The following is a 22,495-nucleotide window of genomic DNA, read 5'->3' as shown; positions in this document are numbered from 1 at the left end:
AGGGGAGTGCATGTTCATCTAGAGTGTAACCAGCAAAACTTCTGGGAGGAGTCGACACAGCCTGGGCCGGAAACCAGAAACTGTAAGGGGCGGAGTTATATCTGGTTTCCTGTTTCGTTACTATTCGACTGAGGAAATGAAATCGTCGGTTATCAGACTTCAGATGTTAATCTGAGGTCTGATTTGTGAGACCAGGCTGTAGTTCATACTAGAAAATAAGCTACAGTTAAGCAGCATGATTGTTGTAATGATCATTTTTTTATATGCAGATCTCACCTAAGGTAATTTTGTCTAGGTTGCTAAATGCCAATCTTAGGCAAAGTGAGTGTTGTTTTTTAACGTGTGGCTGAATCAAAAAACTGTTGAGTAAGGATCCTACATTCACTTGGGATTCTCACTGATTTATGAAAACATTATTTTAGCTTACTACTAATATCTGTTAGTTAGATGGTAAATGTTATACTTTTCACATCTACCCAGAAATCTATACGACGATACGTTTTTCACATACACAGAAGCACCAAAACACAAGCCATAGTCAGGTACATATTTTTGGCAATTCCACAAAAACGTAGGCCTTTGATGGAACATGCTGTTAACGTGATTTGCCATTGTACAAGTCCAAGAAATGCAAGATGAGCTTATAGATGTGGTGAATAGACAATTTAGTTAATTTAGCTTTGATTAATTTACAAAGAATGTATTGACATGCAGTAATCTAATAATAATAGTGGTAGATTTGCTGTTGCAATTGAAGTCACATTATTCATTTGCTTTATTTTATTTGGTAAATATGACTTATCTACGAACTTGTAGTATTGCATTTTTATATCAACGATGACCTCAAAGTGTATCTACTGTACTCCAAGATTTAAATACTTTAAATCCATGTTACCTAGTCTGGGATCAGTCAAGACATCTGGCAAAAGTAGTAGTTTAACACAAATATATTTTGGGAGGAATTCCCTAATATATGTTGTATGATGCAGTACCGGTCAAATGTTAATATTCCTCCTTGGTCGTTATTTGCGCGGGACAAAATGTAGAAGGAATGAAAACAAATCTGATGTTACATCAAGTAGTTATTTGAAAGTTGTATACATTTGCTCTAAGACTTTTGACCAAGCAATTTGCCTATGTTCTAGGAGAGCTGTGTTATTCAGGAAATAAGGGTTTCTGTGAAGTATAGGTGTTTTGGCTAATAAGTTTGCATGGTTTCGTCTGAGAATGAACTATTGTGTGAATGTCAAGCTGTGCATGTGTGCCTGTTTCAATCAATACCTCTCTTGATTCTGAAATTTGTGATGTGGATTCTCAGGATTGTGAATCTCAGGATTATCTTGGTGTGTTTATAATGTGGTAACAATAATATATTCTGCCACCTTGATTGATTTCCATTTGGCCAACTGTTGGTAGTCTATTCAAAAACTCTTGAGCCATTCTGTTTTGACCTGTCATAAGCAGCCTCTGCTTGATATTCTGTAAAGACAATTCTATCAAAAGCTATTGAGTGACTATACTTATTAATATGAGTAGCATAGTTCATTACAAACACTTGGTTAAGATTTAAGAGTTGTGACAAGAAATCGCTGTGGATGGAAAGAGTTTGAAACAAAGTAACTAAAATAATGACCCCTCCCTCTTTGCCCCTTACCTATCTCTTCCATTGGAAGTGTTTCATTTCACACACATGTGATTGATAGGCAAGATGGATTCCCCAAACCAATCAGACAAGAGATGAATGGTGATTGTTCAGAAACGAGTCAGGAGCAGCATAAAATCTAAATTGACTCCATAGGCAATAGTCAATTCGTAAAAAGATATTCTCTAATATCAGACAAATGTCTATGCCATCTCAAACAAATTCCGCTCAAATAAAACATACATCTTATAGATTACACCTTTTTAAAAGAGCTACTTATTATTCTCCCCAATTGGATGGTCTTCTGGATGTTCTCTGTCTAGCAAAGTGCAGTCACATCCTATGTTATGATGATTGAGCAATTTGATCTTAAATGGTATGCTGAAATTGGTTAGTTAAAAGTCTTCAGTAAAATAATTTCTTCCTTTTTACCTAGTCTGCATGGGAATTACGCAATTACTTTAACTTTGTGATTTCATACTTGCATTTCCCACGGAGCTGGGTTTTACTGAATGTCTGGAACCTCAAATTAGGCACAGAACCACAAAGAATATATCTGGGCTGATGCAGCTCAGACTTTATAAAGAGTTCACTCATTTGTAGAAATAGGCGTCCATTGTTTGTTTTACATCAAATTAATTTGGCACAAAAAAAAGTTTCATAATTTTCTTTTTGTATTAATATGACTGAAGATACAAAATTCACTAACATAGTTCAGGGAATTTGCTTGAAAGCCTGCACTCCCCACACAGGAAGATCCAAGGGACATCCTGATACAAAAGTATTGTGCAAGTTAATTTACTATGGCTGAAACTTCATAGTTCATCCAGATTTGTCCATGCAGATGTTACGAATGGCATGGTGTTACTCATAAACTTTGCCCGTGTAACTCAACCTATGTGACTAACCCTTTGTTTTTTTGTATTGCAGAAGTTTAAAGAACATGCTTTGGTTTATGTTTTGATTCTTCCAGCTGATACTAGGGTAAACAAGGAAAGAATGAACTTAATGGAGGCATTTGTACAGGGATTACAGAGAAGAAAGTTTAAATTGAAGTGGAGGTGTTGAAAACCTGAAAAGCAATACAGGCCAGCACTTAAATATAATTAGAATGGAGGTATGTTTTAAGTGGGCGGGACATGCTCAAACAGGGTCGTCACATACAAAGTTTAGCTTGTTTTGATTTGCAACATTGAAGATTCATTTCTTAATCCCTGTTGTCATCGTGGTCCCTGCCAATTGGCTTGCCAGGTGGCAGCTAAGTTTGAAGTTCAGCAGTAGACCACACACATGTTATTACCTCCCTCAGCAGTATTCCAGAGTTTCCACTGTCGGGACCTCTATGTAACCAATAGTTCCATATAGTTTGCACATTGTTACACGATGAAGGTCATTGAAACTTGTTTCCTCTTACCAGTTTTTCATGCATTATTCCCTCAACACCACAAATATTTATTACTTATCACCACCCATTCGAAAACAAAAATATAAGTGAATTCTAGTATTTTAAATTTGTGATTAATCACAGCCTGTAATGTGATTAAGTCTAAACATTTTAATCATTCGACAGCCCTAATTTGATTATATATTAGATCTGTGAAAAATACAGTGCCTGATTATTATTATTCTTAGATCGAATTGTGAGAAAACATTTGAAAATCTTCTCATTTTCAAACGATGGGCAGTTAGAAATAGATAGTAGTCTCCCAGCTTTGCTATATACAATTAAGTCAGTCTGAGAAGCAAACCATGAACACAGCGCAGCTACAACCCGAGTCCAGATAACCACATGGTCAAATTAATAGGATACGTCCACTCCAGCATTTATAACTCATCCAAATGGTTGAAATGTGTGCGGAAAGACTTATTTGTTCATGTTGTGTGTGTGTGTTCATGTTGCTTTGTTAAGTTGCTAATGTTGTGCTATGATGCTTCTGCCATTGACAATAGGGAGAGATATGCACTTGACCTGCTAATACTCCGTTACTGTTATAACTTTGGATGTGTAATCCTTCAGTAGATATCTGAAGATATATAAATCCAGTGGAAATGCCACAAAATGAAAGGCTTGGAATAAGAAAAACATATATATGACGTTACTTCCTCTATACTACATTGTTTTATAATTACAACAGAATATAAGGGTGATTATAACAAAGCCCAGATAAGAAACAAAAGCTTTTTGCCATCAGTAGTTTGTTACATTACATAGCTTATGTTTATGTCCTATTTCACTGTCCTATGGCATTCAAAGCCAAAGCTAATTATCATTAATAGATGATGTATACTTAAAAATGATCATATTTTGACTAAATGGGAGAGGAGGAATAGAGTTAATAGTATTGTAACAGTATAGATACTTTAGACAAGGCTTTTCCTAGAATTGTATCATATTTTTAACCAATATTTTGTGTTAAATCTTTTGAAGAAAGATTTGTATTTATTAAGGGATTTATATGTATTATGAGCCCGTGCTAAACCAAGAACAGAGTACTGTCTTACTGCTCTATGTTTGGTTGATAGAGGGAGATAGAGCCAGCCCCTAACTATTACTGCAGGCTGGTAGAGAAGAAGAAAAGAAGAGAGAAGTAAATAGCAATACAGACGGAGAGGGGCTGGTTGCTGAGAAAGCACAGCGTTTTATTTATAGAGCGCTGGCCAGCCAGCCCTTGGATACTAACATCCAATCAGCTCAGACTGAGGGAGGGGGGCCTTGGCCAATGGTATTGCGGAAAAGAGGGTTGTCACAGTGAGGAAGTGCTCTGAGTGCTTCTTGGCTTCTTAAAGGGACGGAGGCACTTATTTCAGTGCCAGGCAGATATACTAGCACTCTCTCTTTGATCAAACTCTCCCTCTCTCTCTACGTCATCTCTCTTTTCAGGGCAGAACTTACTGCCTCATAACAACAGTGTTCTCAGACAGAGTGACTAGCCCTTACTCCAGTTTCCGTTTCCCCCTCTGTGATCATCCCTAATAAGGACAGGCAAATAGACAACAGCAACCTAACCCTATTGCTCAGTAGACATTGGTCATATTACTCATAGAGCTACATATAAACCATCCTTCTGACTTAAGCAATCTATACAATTTGTGTTATAATACTTTACTGAAATACTACCATCCTATATTATATTAACATTGAACATGGGCAAATGACATGACCTACATGATCAAATATGGTAATCTGTGTATCTGAACATTGCTGCTTTATGCAGTTAATAGCTAAAAAGTTTTAATTGGTTGTTCAACCTTACTAATTGTCAAATTAAATACCACAACCTCCTCCACAATCAACAGATTTCGGACATTTCTGATATTTATTCCACAGCCCTAACTGCAGCCGGTAACACACACATGTGTGTTGCCACAGGGTTAGGTTTAGGGGGTTAGTCTTGGTTTGTCCAGTGGCTTATTTAGCTAAATGTGTTTTGCACTAGCTGCAAAAGAGATATAATATTTTCAGTAAGGTTTTGGAAATGCTTTCCGAGTCTCAGAAAATACAAACCGGGTGGTCACAAAGGAAGAGGGGAGAAAGCTCTGTCTGTCTCACACGTTTTGGGATATTCTGCACTACTTGCTGACGGGACCACATCATATATTAACACCACACCGGCACCAACTATTTCCCATTTCCATTTGAGAAACATTGAACATTTTTTGTACATGTTTGTCTTGTTTGTTTAACTGTAACTGAGACTTGCATGTGTTTTTTATCTGTTGGAGAGATGAATATACAGGATTTTTAAGATGCCGAGGATTGTCTGTTAATTTTTTACATTTGGCCTTGAAGTATTTACCATGATTTCCATTATCATAAAAATGGCAACATACAAATGAAGAACCCATATTGACTTTATGCTGATATGGACGAATACAGATTTCTTTCTTCTTGTTACTTTCTTCTAGTACTTTCTTCTTGTACTAGTACATTTTGTGTATTCCAAATTGTTATAAATCCAAAACCATAAGCCATTCACAAAGGCCTACATCAAGATCGTCTCTTGATTCTTCTTGTTTTTTCATTCATTCCTCTGGACGGCATCGCAAGGTCTGAGGGCCCAGGCACCTCTAGAACATCTTGTCCATTGAAACCAAACCATTGCTAATGTTGGCAATGAACATTGCACAGGTTACATGGCTACCTTGAGGAGCAGGTGGGATTCATTCAGCCTTTGGCCCCTTTCGGTTTCTTTGGAGAACATTTTTGAGGGGGACATGATGAGGAACAGTCCTATAACGGTCCCTAAAGTTCTACATAATGGAGTCGACTTGCTGAGGACACTGAATGTGTAGACAAAGGAAATCCACACAGGAATTTTGTGTGTAAAACAAAACGTTATTTGCTTGGATTTGCATAATGTGAACTCACAGGTCATGGACCGGCTATTTGCCCAATTGTTCAAATAGGATGAACTAGGCTCGCTTGTTTAACTGCTATTTGCTCTCTCGTTTAGTTAGGTAGAAAACATGGGCTGGTGGAAAGGTGCTCGGACCTGAACTACCTAGTTGTGTCCACACAGTGAGGTCAATACATGCAGAGATGATCCCCTCTCCCCACCAACGGACATTCACATTCAGAGAAGGAAGAAATCGCTAATACGTTATTTTATATTTTGTTGCGCTTTCCCTGGTACACTACAGCTGCCACAAAGTCTCTTAACCACAAATTAGCTCAAATGCATCTTTTAACATTTTAAGGAATTGAAGGAAACCTTTTTATACAGCTACTATTTTAGTCGTTCAGTAATTTAAATTGTATCATTTAATTTAAATTGTTCAGAATTTCCGAAATCACTGTCTGTTCAAATCACAAACAAAGAGTTGAATGCAATTTGTTGTGCTTCAACACTGTATTGAAGATGCTCATTTTTCTTCACTCAAGCAAAGCAATGTTCAGCAAAGCAACGTTGTGTGCACACACATACTCAGCAGTTGGGAATCAAACCGTCGACCCTGGCGGCACAAATGCCATGCTCTACCAGTTGACCTAGACAAGAAGGACCATGAACGGCATACGGAATGCATATTGAATCCGGGGGGGGGGGGGGGGGGGGGCGGATAACACAATGACCACAATGCTTTCCTTTGTGGCTGGCGTCCCTGGAGGCCGACGGGTCCGTGCGCAATATTAATCACAGACCTCCGCTAATGGCGTATCCATCGTATGTGTTCCCTCCCCAGGTGGAAGCAGCTCAGGATGTCCCCCCACCACCTCCTCCTCCTCCTCCTCCGCTGCCCAGGGCTTCTCCCCTGCTGAGCCAGCCATGACCAGCCAGCACACCCACGCCCACCCCTCCTTCAGCTCCATCCACTCCATGGCAGAGCAGCAGCAGGTAACGCCGCCGCCACGCCGGGCGCCACGGTGACTGGCTGTGTTCGGAACCGGGCCCCGTCACGGGTGTAGGGCGCTGTGTAGGGCGCTGTGTAGGGCGCTGTGTAGGGCGCTGTGTAGGGCGCTGTGTAGGGCGCTGTGTAGGGCGCTGTGTAGGGCGCTGTGTAGGGCGCTGTGTAGGGCGCTGTGTAGGGCGCTGTGTAGGGCGCTGTGTAGGGCGCTGTGTAGGGCGCTGTGTAGGGCGCTGTGTAGGGCGCTGTGTAGGGCGCTGTGTAGGGCGCTCGCCGTTTTGTAGAGGCGTTCCGAGTTCTCGGGGGGTTAACTTCATTCACTATATAGTGGACATAAAATACCCAAAATTGGATTGAACGCACGATGTTCCCTACGCGTTACTCCCGTATACCACAATGCAATGCGGTCGTTTTGAAATGTTCAGCGTGGTGTCTGAATTCTCGTTTGTCCGTTCCCTATATAGTGCACTATATCATACACTATATAGGGAATAGTGAGTGAGTGATTAGGGAACGATTTCAAACACAGCTACTGTTTCCATGAAGACCCACCTTGTTAAGTTAGTGGTGCTAGGGGGCGCCCTGGTGGTTCAGCGGGGGGAGGGCGTGCCATTAAGGCCCAGTGCTTACCGCACCGACCGGGGTTCGATTCCTGGCCTCGGTCCTATGCTGCATTATCTTCCCCTCTCTCTCCCATAGCTTCCTGTCTTACTCTACAATAAAAAGGATAAAACCTTTAAAAAAAAAATACAAAAACTATGTAGAAGTTAGTGGAGCTAAAAAATTCAAATCAGATTTGTTACATTTGTTATCTGAATAATATTTCCTTTAAAACCCAACGTTAATACCGATATAACTGTACCAATCAGAGCCTGACCCTGGACTCCTAGGCACTGTCCCAGTTTGGACCGTATAGCCCGTTCTTCATCCAGTCCCTCTCGTTTAGGTTTTGGTGTTCTAAAACTTTATTTTCTCGTTTACTAAAACAAATCACTGATCGATTTTAATAATTGATCAAAAAGGAAAACTGATTCTTCACTGCGTGTGCCTTGTTTTCGGCTCCCCTCATTGGTCCGACTCACGCCGACTGTGTAGACACTAGAGCTTCAGTCTTAAGTTTTCAAAGATGCACAGCCTCGACAATATAGGGAGCGCTTCAAAATATCCCTTAACAAAGGTGATTTGTTGATTGAGCATAGTTTTGATGAAATTGAACAGCAGTTTCTTGTTGCTTGAAATGCATCAGGGAGCAATGTATTCTACTAGCGGTACAGGTTGGCTCCAGAATAGCATAGAGATAATTGTGGATCACTGGAGGGATCCAGTTCTTTGCGGGTGCGGGCCAGATGCAGGTAGTTACAGCTCGAGTGCCAGACTATGGTGTCGGGCATCCCACTTCGACGATACTGCAACTCTACCAAATTGGATAATAGACGAGTGAAGCACAACAATTCAGACGGAGCTCAAAAAAACATCTGTGGTCGAAGCGGTCTGCCAAGTCCGGGACATCACTTCAACACCTCCAACAGTGCTAATCGTCATAGTCGCACCCAACTCAAGAGTTGCCGAAAGATTTGAGGTCCCAATTTTTATTGATCAGTCCGATCACAGCAGCATGACATCAGAGAGACACAGTCTGACTCTGGTACCGGCCTTGCCGGGCTTATGATCCAAACACGATAGGATTATCTACAGGTCAATTCCTTCACTTATTTGGTGGCCTTTTTGACCATTATAGTTTCCAATTGTTTAATGTTTGCGGGAAAGTCATAAACATGCTTGCTCCAGGCCCCTATAATATTTTTTAAAGCAGCCCAATGGTAATGATCATGGATCGTTAATTGGCATTAACAACGATCAAGATTTCTTCCTGCAATGTGCCCACTGAGTGCCTTTTTATTAAGTGTCACTGTAACAGTGTTCAGTATGACACAAGCCTAACGCGTTCCCTTCTACAGTCAGACCATCAGGGTGACCCATGATCCACATAAGTCTGCTAAGGCATCAATTGTTGAGAGCTGATATCAGGGTTCGATACCTCAATATGACTGGCATTCAACCAGGGGTCGGAATCTCTTGGTACCTCACAATTCGATTCTGATTATGAGGTCAACGATTCGATTCTAAAACGATTATCGTGCGATTTTCAAAAAAATAAATATATACATCTGAGTTTGCTACTCAGAGTTTGCTAATCACTTCCCACTTTTGTGATGATCATTCAAGACATCAACAGATGAATTAACTTATCTAATATTTAACTAGAAAAAGCTTTTGTCACAAATATTACTATTCTATGAACAATGCAATAATCAATGCAGCGTGCATTACAACACAATATGGAAGTATGTAAAAAATAGGTTTCAGTTTTATTTTCTTTCTAATCATTCTTTTCTATGTCATCAAAGAAAAATCTTCTCTTGAATTAGAAGGAGTTCTTGTGTCTTGCTGCAAGTTTGCGTGCATGTTATGCGTAGGCTGAATCGCAATCGTGACAAATCAGATTGGCCAATACACACTGAAGATAAATTAAATAATTGTAAAATTACTAAAAGTATCCCTCTCGGGCTAACAGAATGTTGCAGCAGGCGAAAAAAAAAAAAAATACAAAAAAAAAATATATTTTTTTTTTTATTCCAATTATTAATTTATCTGCATCGAGACGGAATCGTTCTAGAGAGAATCGCGATGCATCGAAGAATTGATTATTTTTCCCACCCCTACATTCAACTGAGACCCTTCACTTGCCAAGTGGGGCATATTCCTTTTCCTTTTCCTTTTTTTATTAATATATTATAATCAAATACTTGATTTGGGGAATTCAATCATTTGCCTTCAGATATCTAACTTGCAAATATACAAAACATGTTTGTACCATGCTATGTTGAAGAGGTGTGTATATTCAACGGAGCAGGAAATCAATCGTTCACGTTTGCGATTGAGTATGTTTTAGTGTCAAGTCAGATTTTGCAATTAAATACAGCCTTTGCGATATAGAATGAGATGACATCAATCTCATACACTCTACAGCCTATAATATGCAAACGCATTTGACTGCGTCCCAGCTGAAGTGAGCCTACTGCCTTTGTCTTACGTAAGCAGCTGCCTCGTTAGGCTGCATTGGGTTTTTGCAGGCATTTTGAAAATCCAACCATTTAAGATGGTTTAATGTGATGGATCACATTGGTGGTAGGCGCCACTAGTGGGAACGCTTACCTGCTCGATGTCCAACCTGGCCGCGTCTGAGTGTATACTGTAAAGTGTATACTGTAAAGTTGACACGGAGGACATCTGGCAAGACGTTTTATACTCCCGAGGCACCTCGCCACTAGGAGGATTTATTAGCTCAGGGGGAAGCAATGGATCATCCCTCAACCATTTATATCCTCAGCAGAAACTACACTCGTTCATTTTTACAACTACTTTCACAGTTGTAATCACCAGGACAGAACGAATACAAAAACAAAGCATTCATTGGTGCCTGGTTGAGCTGACGACCACTAACCCCTGTCTTCCTGCAGGCGCTGTCTGATATGACCATACTCCAGCGGAGGATCCCACCTAGTTTCAGAGACCCAGCCTGCGCTCCATTAAGGAAACTTTCCGTTGACCTAATTAAGACTTACAAGCACATCAATGAGGTAGGAGACCGTTCCGCTCAGTGTCATGGACGATGTACCCATTTAGTCTTTTTCCTGAAAAGTGTAAAGTATATCGTCGTATCAGACAAAGGTGATAAATGTGTAAATAGACATAGCCATATTTTAAAGTAAAAAAAATATAGGCTGGATCATTTGATTGTTTTTTTTTTTTTTATGAAAGCGCTATATTGTTTGTAATGAAGTAAAATGTTCAGGCCGTCCAATACTGTTGGATGGTGTTTTTCTGTCGCTCCTCGCTGGGTCCACCCTGGTCTTGTTATGCTCTGTGTAAATTAAAGAAAGAAGTCTCAGAATGTTTACAGAGGATCACTCGAAGGAAGATAACCACAGTGACCCAAAAGGAATCTATAAACATTGGTTATTTTTAATCAAATTTTATTGAAATACAATATTATACTAAATGCAAATGGAATATCAGAAGGCTACTTTAAAGGAGAGTGTGGCAGTCATATGGACCAGATATACAGATGTGAAGGATGTTACAAGTCAGGTATGTGCTGTGTGTGCCCCCACTCCGTCCAGGTGTACTATACCAAGAAGAAGAGGCGAGCCCAGCAGGTGCCCCCAGAGGACAGCAGCACTAAGAAGGAGCGGAAAGTCTACAATGATGGCTATGATGACGACAACTACGATTACATTGTCAAGAATGGAGAGAAGTGGCTGGACCGCTATGAGATAGACTCACTCATCGGCAAGGGCTCCTTTGGACAGGTGAAGGAAGAGTGGTTGACTGTTGTAATGGTTACAACTAGTCTGCGTTATTAAGTTTTCCATGCATCAGGAAAAGCAAAGCAGATGTATTTGACATCAATCTTTAACAGAAATGTTCTGGACGTCGCACACTGGAAGATGTAACAGATGTAACAAATCGGCACAGAGTGTTTAGTCATTCCAACATGACAATATTTGTATGAAGTACATTGAGACTCCGAGATGTGTGGCCAAACACGTTATCTGCATTATGAGGACAATATGAATCTTTACTACTATCTGTGCCATTGCCTGGTGTTTAATTATCGATTTAATACACTTTCGGGAAAATATGTTTCCAGCCAACAAAGGGTTGGGGTTTCTGTCATAACTTTCCTTTCAGGGTAAATTAGCAACTCGATGGGTGGTACTACCTATCTCTTCAGCAATATTAAGGCCTCAACAGGTAGTTCCATTGTGCATTCATCTACTGTCTGCAGCGACGCTATAGAACTATATATAGAACAAAGAACCCTTTTCTTATCGAGTTTACCGGTAACGCGTTATACATATGATAAACATTTCCTTTTATTCATTTGTTATAACATATAATTAAAGAAATCGGTTGTAGGATCCACACATTTCTCTTGTGTAAATGGTCATCGTGATAAAAGACTCTTCTCTAAGGTTGTCGTTCAACTAGTACTTAGTGATATTATCTATGAGAACAAAACACTCATTGTTCTTGCCTAGACTATAAAAATATGACTAATGACCTGACAAATGAGGTTAAAGGTAAAGCATTATTATTCATAATGCATATGTGACACCAGGAACAAAACTAATCCGAACCTGTGAATCCGAAACTCTGATTGTGATCTTGATAAATGTGTAATTTTAATATTTCTCTTCCTCCAGGTGGTGAAGGCATACGACCACCATGAGCAGGAATGGGTGGCGATTAAGATCATAAAGAATAAGAAGGCCTTTTTAAACCAGGCACAGATTGAGCTCCGACTGCTGGAGCTCATGAACAAGCACGACACTGAGATGAAATATTACATAGGTAAGCACCAATAACGTCCCAACTCCTAGGGCAGCATTGTCACGCGGGATGGCATCATCGGACTGTCTTGGGGGGGCTTGCATTCATCCAAAGCACCCTGTCATCACAGATTAATTATAGCAGACAGTTACTCTGTAGGACAACCCGGCATGGTGGGCTCTGGTCAGTTTGTTTGTCAGAGTTGGCAACAGTAACTACGAGGGGGGGGGGGGGATAGGTGAACTACAACAGATATCGTAGTGCTAGGTGTCTTATTTTAAGATGGGCGATGCTGTTGGTATTAAGGTTGGCCTCTTATTCCCACCTCTGAACCAACTGACCATTGTTTCCCTCTGACTTCTCCTTCTCTCTAGTTCACCTGAAGCGTCACTTTATGTTCAGAAACCATCTATGTTTGGTGTTTGAGTTATTAAGTTACAACTTGTATGATCTCCTGAGGAACACAAACTTCAGGGGGGTGTCCCTCAACTTGACCAGGAAATTTGCACAGCAGCTCTGCACAGGTATGTGCGCACACACGCACACGCACGCACACACACACACACACACACACACTAAAATCTGAATTATCGTCTGTGTTTGACTCCTAACATAATATATGAGAGAGAGAGAATAACACCTGGTATTTTAGTCCGCAGTGATTTGGCTTCTGTGTTACGAACAATAACGTCTTGTTCCATGCCTGTATCACAGAGAGCCAACTATGTTCTTCCCCTGTAGATGGCAGCAAACTCTAGATTCTACTTGTTGGAGAATACAATTCTGTGCTCATTGAGTTCATTGTTAGAATATAAAATAAATACGCAAGATCTAAATAAGAAGTGTCGTGTCAGTTACCACCCTCAAGCCATTCAAAATATATTCCAAAAGCATTCAAGATATTTGATATATTTCTGACGGCTTATAGTCCATACTTGATATGTTATAGATAAAATGATGTGTCAAAGAAAACATTGAGCGGTGACAAATAAAACATTTGACACTTTTGATTGTTTTATTAGGGATTTTGCAAATGATATTAAAGACAATATATAATCACAAATGAAAGTCATAGGCTTATTCATGTAACTTTTGTTTTTATCTACAGCATTATTATTCCTGGCCACACCAGAGCTGTCAATCATCCACTGCGATCTGAAACCAGAGAATATCTTGTTATGTAACCCCAAACGATCCGCCATCAAGATTGTCGACTTTGGATCCTCCTGCCAGCTTGGACAGAGGGTGAGCAATACATATACACACACACATCAATCTAATAACACACACACAATACATCCATGGTGAACTCCAAAGGACCTCATTTCATAATTCACAATAATGGAGACGGGAACAAAGCCCCAGGTGACGGTCAAGAAGGCACTCGTGTCACACCATTCCCCACACTCTCACTCCACTGGCTGGAACAGCATGCAACAAACTCAGTGTTCAGCGGAGTGACAGAATCCAAACTCACCTACATCCCACCTTTCATCCACTTGTATCGAACTGACTCACCGTCAAGACTCTTTTCACACGGTCCACACAGTCCACTCTCGATTCACACGCTCCACACAGTCCACTCTCGATTCACACGCTCCACACAGTCCACTCTCGATTCACACGCTCCACACAGTCCACTCTCGATTCACACGCTCCACACAGTCCACTCTCGATTCACACGCTCCACACAGTCCACTCTCGATTCACACGCTCCACACAGTCCACTCTCGATTCACACGCTCCACACAGTCCACTCTCGATTCACACGCTCCACACAGTCCACTCTCGATTCACACGGTCCACACAGTCCACTCTCGATTCACACGCTCCATACAGTCCACTCTCGATTCACACGCTCCATACAGTCCACTCTCGATTCACACGGTCCATACAGTCCACTCTCGATTCACACGCTCCACACACTCCACACTCTTCCACTCCTCTGACGCCCGCTCTCCTCCTTCTCTGTCCTCTGCAGATCTACCAGTACATCCAGAGCAGGTTCTACCGTTCCCCAGAGGTGTTGCTAGGGATGCCCTACGACCTGGCTATCGACATGTGGTCTCTTGGCTGCATCTTGGTGGAGATGCACACCGGAGAGCCCCTGTTCAGTGGATCCAATGAGGTACACGGCTGAGACGCGTGGAGTCGCACCTGTTCCCAGACATGCTTATGTAGTCTGTGCGTTAGGGCAAGGCCAACAAAGACTGACTTAATGTTGGCGTGTATGTATGGCTCTCCCCAGATGTTAAAAATGATTTAGTTTCGTCATCGGTGCTCCGCAGTCCTTATGTGTATGCGTTAGTGTGTATTCCTTTCTGGTGGTGCGGTTTGAAGCTATCTCTACCATGTCATGTTGTCGTTGGAGCGCGGGGCTCACCTCCCTCTCCGTTGCGTCTGCAGGTGGACCAGATGAATAAGATCGTGGAGGTGCTCGGTGTCCCTCCCAGCCACATGCTGGACACAGCTCCTAAAGCCAGGAAGTATTTTGACAAGCTGTCAGACGGCTTGTGGACAGTAAAAAAGAACAAGGACATTAAGAAGGTACTTAAATCCTGACCTGTACCATAACCACTATGTTAATTTTCTCCTCTTAGCCATTCTAAATGATTGGTGTAATCCGACGGTAGCTGACGGTGTGTGTGTGTGTGTGTGTGTGTGTGTGTGTGTGTGTGTGTGTGTGTGTGTGTGTGTGTGTGTGTGTGTGTGTGTGTGTGTGTGTGTGTGTGTGTGTGTGTGTGTGTGTGTGTGTGGGGATCCAGGAGTATAAACCTCCAGCCACGCGACGTCTCCATGAGATCCTGGGGGTGGAGACCGGAGGGCCAGGAGGCCGACGTGCCGGGGAACCAGGTCATGCCCCATGTGACTACTTGAAGTTTAAAGGTAAACGATCAACAGAACGTCCGTAGTGTACAGGACACTAAACATCACTAATCATCATGTTGTGACGATACAGATTCAATAAAAATGTCCTGATCAAGCTCCCATTCGATTGGATGTTTGATTGATGACGCACCACGGACATATAACATCATATCCTATAAATCATGTCGTACTTTCTTCCTGAATTCATATCAACGCCGCGCAACGTTTTGTGTTCCAGACCTGATCCTGCGCATGCTAGACTACGACCCGAAGAGCCGAATCACTCCATTCTACGCTCTGCAGCACAATTTCTTCAAAAAGACAACAGACGAGGGAACCAACACAAGTTCATCGACATCCACGTCTCCTGCCATGGACCACTCTCATTCAACCTCCACTACAAGCTCCGTCTCTAGCTCTGGTATACAGATGTCTCTCACCTATCAATACATGGCCATGGATGTTTTATGAGATGTTCACATGCACCTGAAATTTTGGTGTCACTTATTCAAGTCAAGGCCATTTACTAGATTGTCACCTACTGCACTTCCCCCCCAAACACACTTTTGAGGGTTTGCTGCCCTCTAATGGTTAAACACAATCTTACTGCTATGCTTAAATCATGCTAGGTAGATCCTGATCGACCCTCTGAACACGCTAGAGGTCCATTTTAAAACATCTGCTCTAGCTCAGAATTGATGGTTAAGGTCAATATTATAAAGGATAATAATCAACTGTATATATTATTATTTTATTTGAAAAATGAAAAATAATAATCAATAGAGGGATGTCATATCTTTTTTATTCCATCTGTTTTCAAACTTCTTTATTCCAATTAAATAACTCCCACAGTGTATACGTGGCTAGCGAATCCATCTTAAATTGTTAACTTATCGATATATTTAATGAGTTAACCAGGTAGACTAGATATTATAGCTCTAGTTTTTGCTCTATTCATGAGAAGGGTGTTACTTGGCTTGTTCAGTGGTTCAAACAATGGGGTCAATTTGTTATAGATCAATCAGGCCCAAACAAGCCATCGGGTAGCCTACTAAAGCTTGCCTCTTGATGCTAAGACTGGAAGTCTCATGAACTTGCTACTTCTTCGTACTCTGTTAGCAAGAGGGAAGAAGATTATGCTGGCACCTTGTTGCACCATAGGCAAGCAATGGTTTTGGCCTTGCATCTAAATGCTCCTGCAGCCACTAGAAATGGATAAGAGTTGACCTTTTCATGCTTCACAATGAGAAGCATGATTTTTAAACAAGGAACTACCAACCCGTCAGAGAGCTGATATTTCCTCCTACAACATGTGTGGTGCCTTTTTAAAAAAAAAAAAAAAAAAAAAAAAAAGCTTCAATAACCAACCACTGTAGTTCCTTCAATTAACCATTTTGTTTGCAATGATACAGGAATTCGAAGAAGGACGTAATAATATCATCATCCTCATTACGTGTTCTCTCACCAGGTGGCTCGAGTGGTTCCTCCAATGACAACCGTAACTACCGCTACAGTAATCGCTACTACAACTCTGCTGTTACTCACTCAGACTACGAGATGACAAGCCCCCAGGTACTGACCGATGGAAACAGATGCATATAGTGTTGTTTATTATTCGAATGTACAGCAGATATAAGAATTAGGTGGATTCAACAGGATTCATATGGACTGCCACGGTTCAAGTCTTATGTTATTAGATCATTCACCAACCAGCACAGAGTAATACACTATGTTATGTATATATTAGGGTTGCCGCGGTATACGGTATTACCGGTGTTACCGGTGTTCAGGACAACACCGATTACTCGGTGTTGCACACCGGCATCACAGAGTATTTTTATTTATTTTTTCAGTAATAAAAGAAAAATTCAGTAGAAATTAATAATATAATTATAATTAAGTAAATAAAAATGTAATAATAATAGATTCATATATAATAATAGATAGGCTACCTAATAAACCGTTGGAACGCACAAGACCGGCGGTAACCATAGCAACGCCGGTAAACGAATCCCACGAAGCCCAATCCCTATGAGAGCTCCCCGCGCTACGGCCATCCGGAGGCGCACTGAGCTTTTGGCCGTGATATTATTTATAAAATTATATTATAATATTATATATAGAACGTTATAAGACGCTGTCACCGAGTGTGAGAGGAGAGTTGACGGAGAAGATGGCGGTTGACCTAGTTTCAAAGTTTATACCGTATATACTCGGTAATACCGGTGTTGACACGAGTGTATTACTCGGTGTGAAAATGTCCACACCGCGGCAACCCTAGTATATATATTGGATAAAAGTACTAGAAAGCCATTGAAATAATAAAGCTGACGGCATTGGGACACCGTATCAGTTAAAGTGGAATCATGTAGCTTAGGAGTGCTTATCTGCAAAAAAATGGATTGGACCCAAACAAATGTACAACTCCCTTTTGTCAGTGGTCATCACCATTGCCTGGCAAAGCATCAACAGCCACGCCTAAACACAAAGGTCAACGGTCTCAGTCAGACACAGTTAAATCAAGGACTCACACTCAGAACTGTGCTTCATTTCAATACTAAGGCCCAATCCCATTTCTACCCCTAGGGGTAGAAATGGGATTGGGCCTAATATTCCATGTCCTAGCGTTCAATCATGACAGCCAACCAGGCCTCCTACTGGGTAGTGTGGCGGGCTGCTCCCGTCCACATTAGTATGCTGACGGCGTCCCCCTCTGCCCGTGGCCCCCCTGCTCCCCCTCCAGGCTCCCTCCCAGCAGCAGATGCGTATTTGGCCCAGCAGCGAGAGCGGCGGCGGCGGCGGCGGCGGTGGCGGCGGTGGCGGCGGCGGCGGCCAGGAGTCCTACACTCAGCTGCTCCTCCACAAGCCGGCTGCCTCCCAGCAACACCAGCGTCACTTCCTGGACGCGCCGCACCACCCCCACCCGGTCTACACCCACCACGGCAACGGCGGGCGGGGCCTGCGGCAGGGCCAGGGGCCGACGGGCATCGGAGGAGGCGGCGGGGGCGGCGGCGGCGGCGGCGGCGTCGGAGGCCAGCAGGGATCTTCCCCCCAGATGAGTGACAGCATGGATGTGGGCGTGTCCCTGGGGCTTCACCACCTGGGCGGGGCGGTGTCTTCCATGGAAGCCTCGCAGTTTGGCTCCGCCTCCTTGCCCCTAGCTCTGCCAATCGGACTGTCTGCCTTCCGGACTCGGACAGCCTCCGGTGCCCAGGGGCCCCAAGCCCCGCCTCCTGAGGACTACTACCCCGTGTCCAACAACAATAACCTGGCGGGGGGCGGCAGGGCGCGACCGGACTCGGACGAAGGGGCAGCCAACTCTTGATATACCCTCAAACACACCCTAAAGCCATACGACTTTAACAACTACAGTATACACATACAAAAGTGGTAAATAGACATAGAGCCCCTCCACCATACATACACACAGACACACGGTCTCAGACACACACATACTCAGTTCAGAGACTAAGTGGTGAACTTTGAGCTGAAGGAGATCATTTCTTCTACTTGAGAGGAGGAGAGAGGAGGAGGAGACGGGGGGGGGAAAGCTTATTTTATTCTTTCTTTTAAGTTTTTGTCTTCTTTGAAGAGTAAGCGAGGAGCAACAGCTGTGAATTAGAATGGAACAATTGAGACTGGCTTGTTTTTATGAATATTGTTGTTTAATATTAGATTTTTTTCTGTGGTTTGAGGAGCTGTGTGTTTTTACTTGATTGTTCCTGCTTCTGAAGGAGGAGGGGGGGGGGGGGGGGGGGAGAGTTTTATAAATGACAGCGTTGGATTCATTTTCCCACATTCATCCAGGACCGAGTTGAGTGAAAAAAAAAAAAAAAATGAAGAGAAATGCTATTTCAGCCCACAGCAGTTAGAAAACACAAGAACATGTTAGCATTTTTGAAAAATGAAAATGCTTCCCAGCTTTAATTTTCAATGACGTAAAGGTTCAGGAACAGGACTACGGTTGAAATCTTTCTGGACTACAGCCCCCTGTCCCTCTGTTCTCTCTCTCTGTCTCTCTCTCTCTCTCTCTCTCTCTCATGTGGTAGAAGTGGGGGGTGTCTGGTAGGAGAATGTGTCGGGGCACATGAAGGGAACCTCCTCCTCCTCCTCTTATCTTGCCCTGCTCCTCCTGTGGCGGTTCCCCAGACATAGCCGCCTCCTCTCTGTGCTGCTAATCACCATGACAATTGATGCGGATTGCTGCTAAAGAACCAACACAGATCAATAAAAAAACGTTTAAAAAAACACAACTACATGACATCCAAACTTTTTAACCCTCCTGCTTCAGAGAAAAGGGATAAAGAACGAACCACTGCATCTCAATGTATTTATTACTATTTAACAAAAAAGAAAAAATAAGCCCTTTTTTCTGCTCTTCTTTGTTTGGTTGCCTTCTTTATGCAGGTGAGCTCTGATTGGCTATTGTAATAGTGACAGTAAACTGGTGGCAGTCAGCATTGTCCTGTTCTGTTGGTCTGCCACTGGTTTGGGGGCTGGGTCAGCCCCTGTGGGAGGGGAGAGGGACGGGGCAGAATAAAGTTGGATATATAATAAGAATAAAGAGTATACTTTTGCACACCAAGGTCAAAGAAACCGCAAATGCGCGCCTTTTTTGCTGTTGATCCGTCCTCCCTGGACCCTAACTGCCGGCGTCAGTTGGTTCTCCTTGAGCCATTTTTTGTCTTGTCTTGCATGTCACCCCGGGTTCTCGCACAGGTCTCAAATGTTAACTCCAGGTTCAGATGTTATCGTAAAGAGTTCTCATACTTTTTCTTTTATCAACCTTCTGATGGTCGTTTACTTTTTGTGCACTCGCATGATGATCCAAAGCTAATTTCCACCAGACGACATTTGATAGGAATCACATTCAGTACTACTATAAAGTAATTATATGCACCACTGCACAATTGACACTAGGGCACCAATAACCATAATACAAATATTTTAAATATGAATCTATTTTCCCATCTAGATGGCAAAGGTTCAAACAGCAAATTAAACAATTAATTTGTAGCTATAGAACCACAGAAGGAGAAGAGGCTCTGATTCGAAGGGCTTCCTTGAAGTATTTTCTTTTTTAGATATCTCCCATTTGTGGTGAATGTTCGGAAACCTCCCGGATCATTAACTTGAATCAAACCTTTACCTTTGAAATGTAAGACCTTAGTGACTTTAATATATTTCTCATTAATAAGCTATTCTGTATAAAACAGGAAACAGTTCATTCTTTCAAAGAAATTCTTTGGTACATTGAGTATTATGTGTGTAATGATATGCAAGTCTGAGGTAAGTATGATAGTCGATCTCACAAGCTATAGCCTTAAACCTTCACTATAACTTGTCAACAACAGCTATTTACTCTTATTAACTATCGTAACTAAGGTTTCAATCCATCCAGGGAATTTGTCTCTGTAAATCGTTTTTTGTATGCTTGGGGAAAGTCTGAGATATTAAATATAAATATTTAGGTTTAGCTGTAGCTACATCTCAAGCCACTAGAGGTTGTCAATGGGAAAACGTGCATGGTGCAGGTTTAAATACCAAACCAACGTGTGGCCCCCTGGTAGAATCGTAGCGTTTAAAGTTAAAGTTAGTGTGAACCAATATTGTCCGATGTGATCTCTAGTGGCCCGTTGTGGCCCATGCGGGGCACTTTTTAGAGCAGTTGTGGTTAACTGGTCTAGACACAAGTTGTTTCGTGGCCATTAAGTCAAGACCGGAGAGGCTAAATTTATAATGTAAACGATTAATTATTATTTTAATATAAAACATGTTTGATAATTCGTGTTTAGATTTATTTAATCAACAGTGTATAAAGTACACTCTGTGCATCTCTTGAAGTGGTATGCAGAGTTCAACTGGAGTAGGCTATACTTCCTATGACATAACATAAAGTCTAACAGCTGTTAAAGCCTTTCAGATGTCCCCGGTATCTTTGCTTGGAGAAGTTTTTTGTCAGCTGAAGGAACCTGCTCTTCATGATAAACACAGGCAGCAACATTCGACATGATGGCTGATGAGGCATGGCGATAATCACAAATCTGTTGTAAGATCCACACAGCAACATTTATTTAAATAAATATTGAGAAAATTGCTAATAACCGAATATATGATAATACCCTGGTAATAATGTGTGACATCCTTCAGCCCTACAACTTTCAATTGGTGTGTCTTGAATTTAAGGTTGGGATCGCTACTGGCCTAGAATTCAAATGCTGGATTATCTTTACCCGTAACACCTACACCATTGGTTCCCAACATTTTCTGGCCTTTTAGCAAATTTTTCGGTCAGAAAATGATTGCATTCCAAATGTTTTAGATTGTTTTGCATCTGCTTAACCCTATATGAACATTGCACCCAACTGCAATATCATTGTCCAAGTAACTTCCTAGTTGTTCATTTATTGCCATGGTCAATATACAGTATATGTATATATTCCTAAACAAGGGAAATGTATTTTTCAAATGCAAGTTTATTAGTTGTAGTCATTATATAATATACCTAATATAAAGTTACGGGAAATGGCAGTAATAATGATCGAGAACTTTAATTTACATGCAAATATTATAGTCTCGTATGTAAACTTTTATTAAACATATATTTTTATTGCAGTAGTTCATTTTCAAAATTTTCCCATGTTAATGGTAAGCGTCAAATGTCATTACCCATTGATCATTTATTTAACATTTAACATTCAGGGCCCTGTCTACCAAACTCAGGGGCCCCTGAATCGTCTTCACATTTCAGACCTTCTCCAGATGGATCAAAGCCAAATCACAACAGGTTCTAGACGTTTTCTCAAAAGTTGTATATGGCCCTTGGTATTTTACTGGGTGTGTATTGGAAAGGCTCTGTGTGCCCATTAGTAATTCCCAGAGCTATTTAGATTAGGAAAATACTAATGGGCATAGAGAGCCTATCTCCATACATTACACACCCAGTAACATAACAAGGGCTCTCTAAAAGGCTCTGGTATTTTCATACCCGCATCAACACGGAAGAAATAGACGTCTGACCTACACTGCCAATAATACTTCAGCATTTTGGCATATATTTGAATGTTAATAGAACAATAGCATGGATAATTACGTACTTCCACATATGTTTGACAGTGAGATCGTACGTATGCAAGGCCGTTCAATACGAGACGGCTACTTTTCTCGCCAACCACGTGACCGATCGTGGGAGCCGCGTCTGACCCGCCCCCTTTTGCGCGTGACTATGCGAATATCTTCTCTGTC

At 41.8% G+C, this 22,495-nt stretch overlaps 1 protein-coding gene across 5 annotated transcripts in view; it reads left to right on the top strand.

The window, feature by feature from the left end:
* dyrk1b (dual-specificity tyrosine-(Y)-phosphorylation regulated kinase 1B) overlaps window positions 1-19,142 on the top strand; it is a 38,159-nt gene extending 19,017 nt beyond the window's left edge. For all 5 annotated transcript variants that reach the window (XM_060065390.1, XM_060065388.1, XM_060065386.1 and 2 more), the window contains 12 exons: window positions 6,824-6,975; window positions 10,507-10,626; window positions 11,170-11,358; window positions 12,256-12,403; window positions 12,757-12,906; window positions 13,491-13,627; window positions 14,364-14,510; window positions 14,789-14,929; window positions 15,148-15,268; window positions 15,489-15,671; window positions 16,719-16,822; window positions 17,994-19,142. In XM_060065390.1, coding sequence (XP_059921373.1) covers window positions 6,907-6,975; window positions 10,507-10,626; window positions 11,170-11,358; window positions 12,256-12,403; window positions 12,757-12,906; window positions 13,491-13,627; window positions 14,364-14,510; window positions 14,789-14,929; window positions 15,148-15,268; window positions 15,489-15,671; window positions 16,719-16,822; window positions 17,994-18,575 — 2,091 coding nt within the window. In that variant the 5' untranslated portion in view covers window positions 6,824-6,906 and the 3' untranslated portion in view covers window positions 18,576-19,142. The remainder of the gene's footprint in view (window positions 1-6,823; window positions 6,976-10,506; window positions 10,627-11,169; window positions 11,359-12,255; window positions 12,404-12,756; window positions 12,907-13,490; window positions 13,628-14,363; window positions 14,511-14,788; window positions 14,930-15,147; window positions 15,269-15,488; window positions 15,672-16,718; window positions 16,823-17,993) is intronic.
* Window positions 19,143-22,495: the final 3,353 nt, after the last annotated feature.

This window comes from Gadus macrocephalus, chromosome 11 (genome assembly GCF_031168955.1).
Source record: "Gadus macrocephalus chromosome 11, ASM3116895v1".
NCBI classification, from domain to species: Eukaryota; Metazoa; Chordata; class Actinopteri; order Gadiformes; family Gadidae; genus Gadus; species Gadus macrocephalus.
Note: the sequence above shows the minus strand (reverse complement) of the source record. Positions and strands in the feature narration are given on the sequence as shown.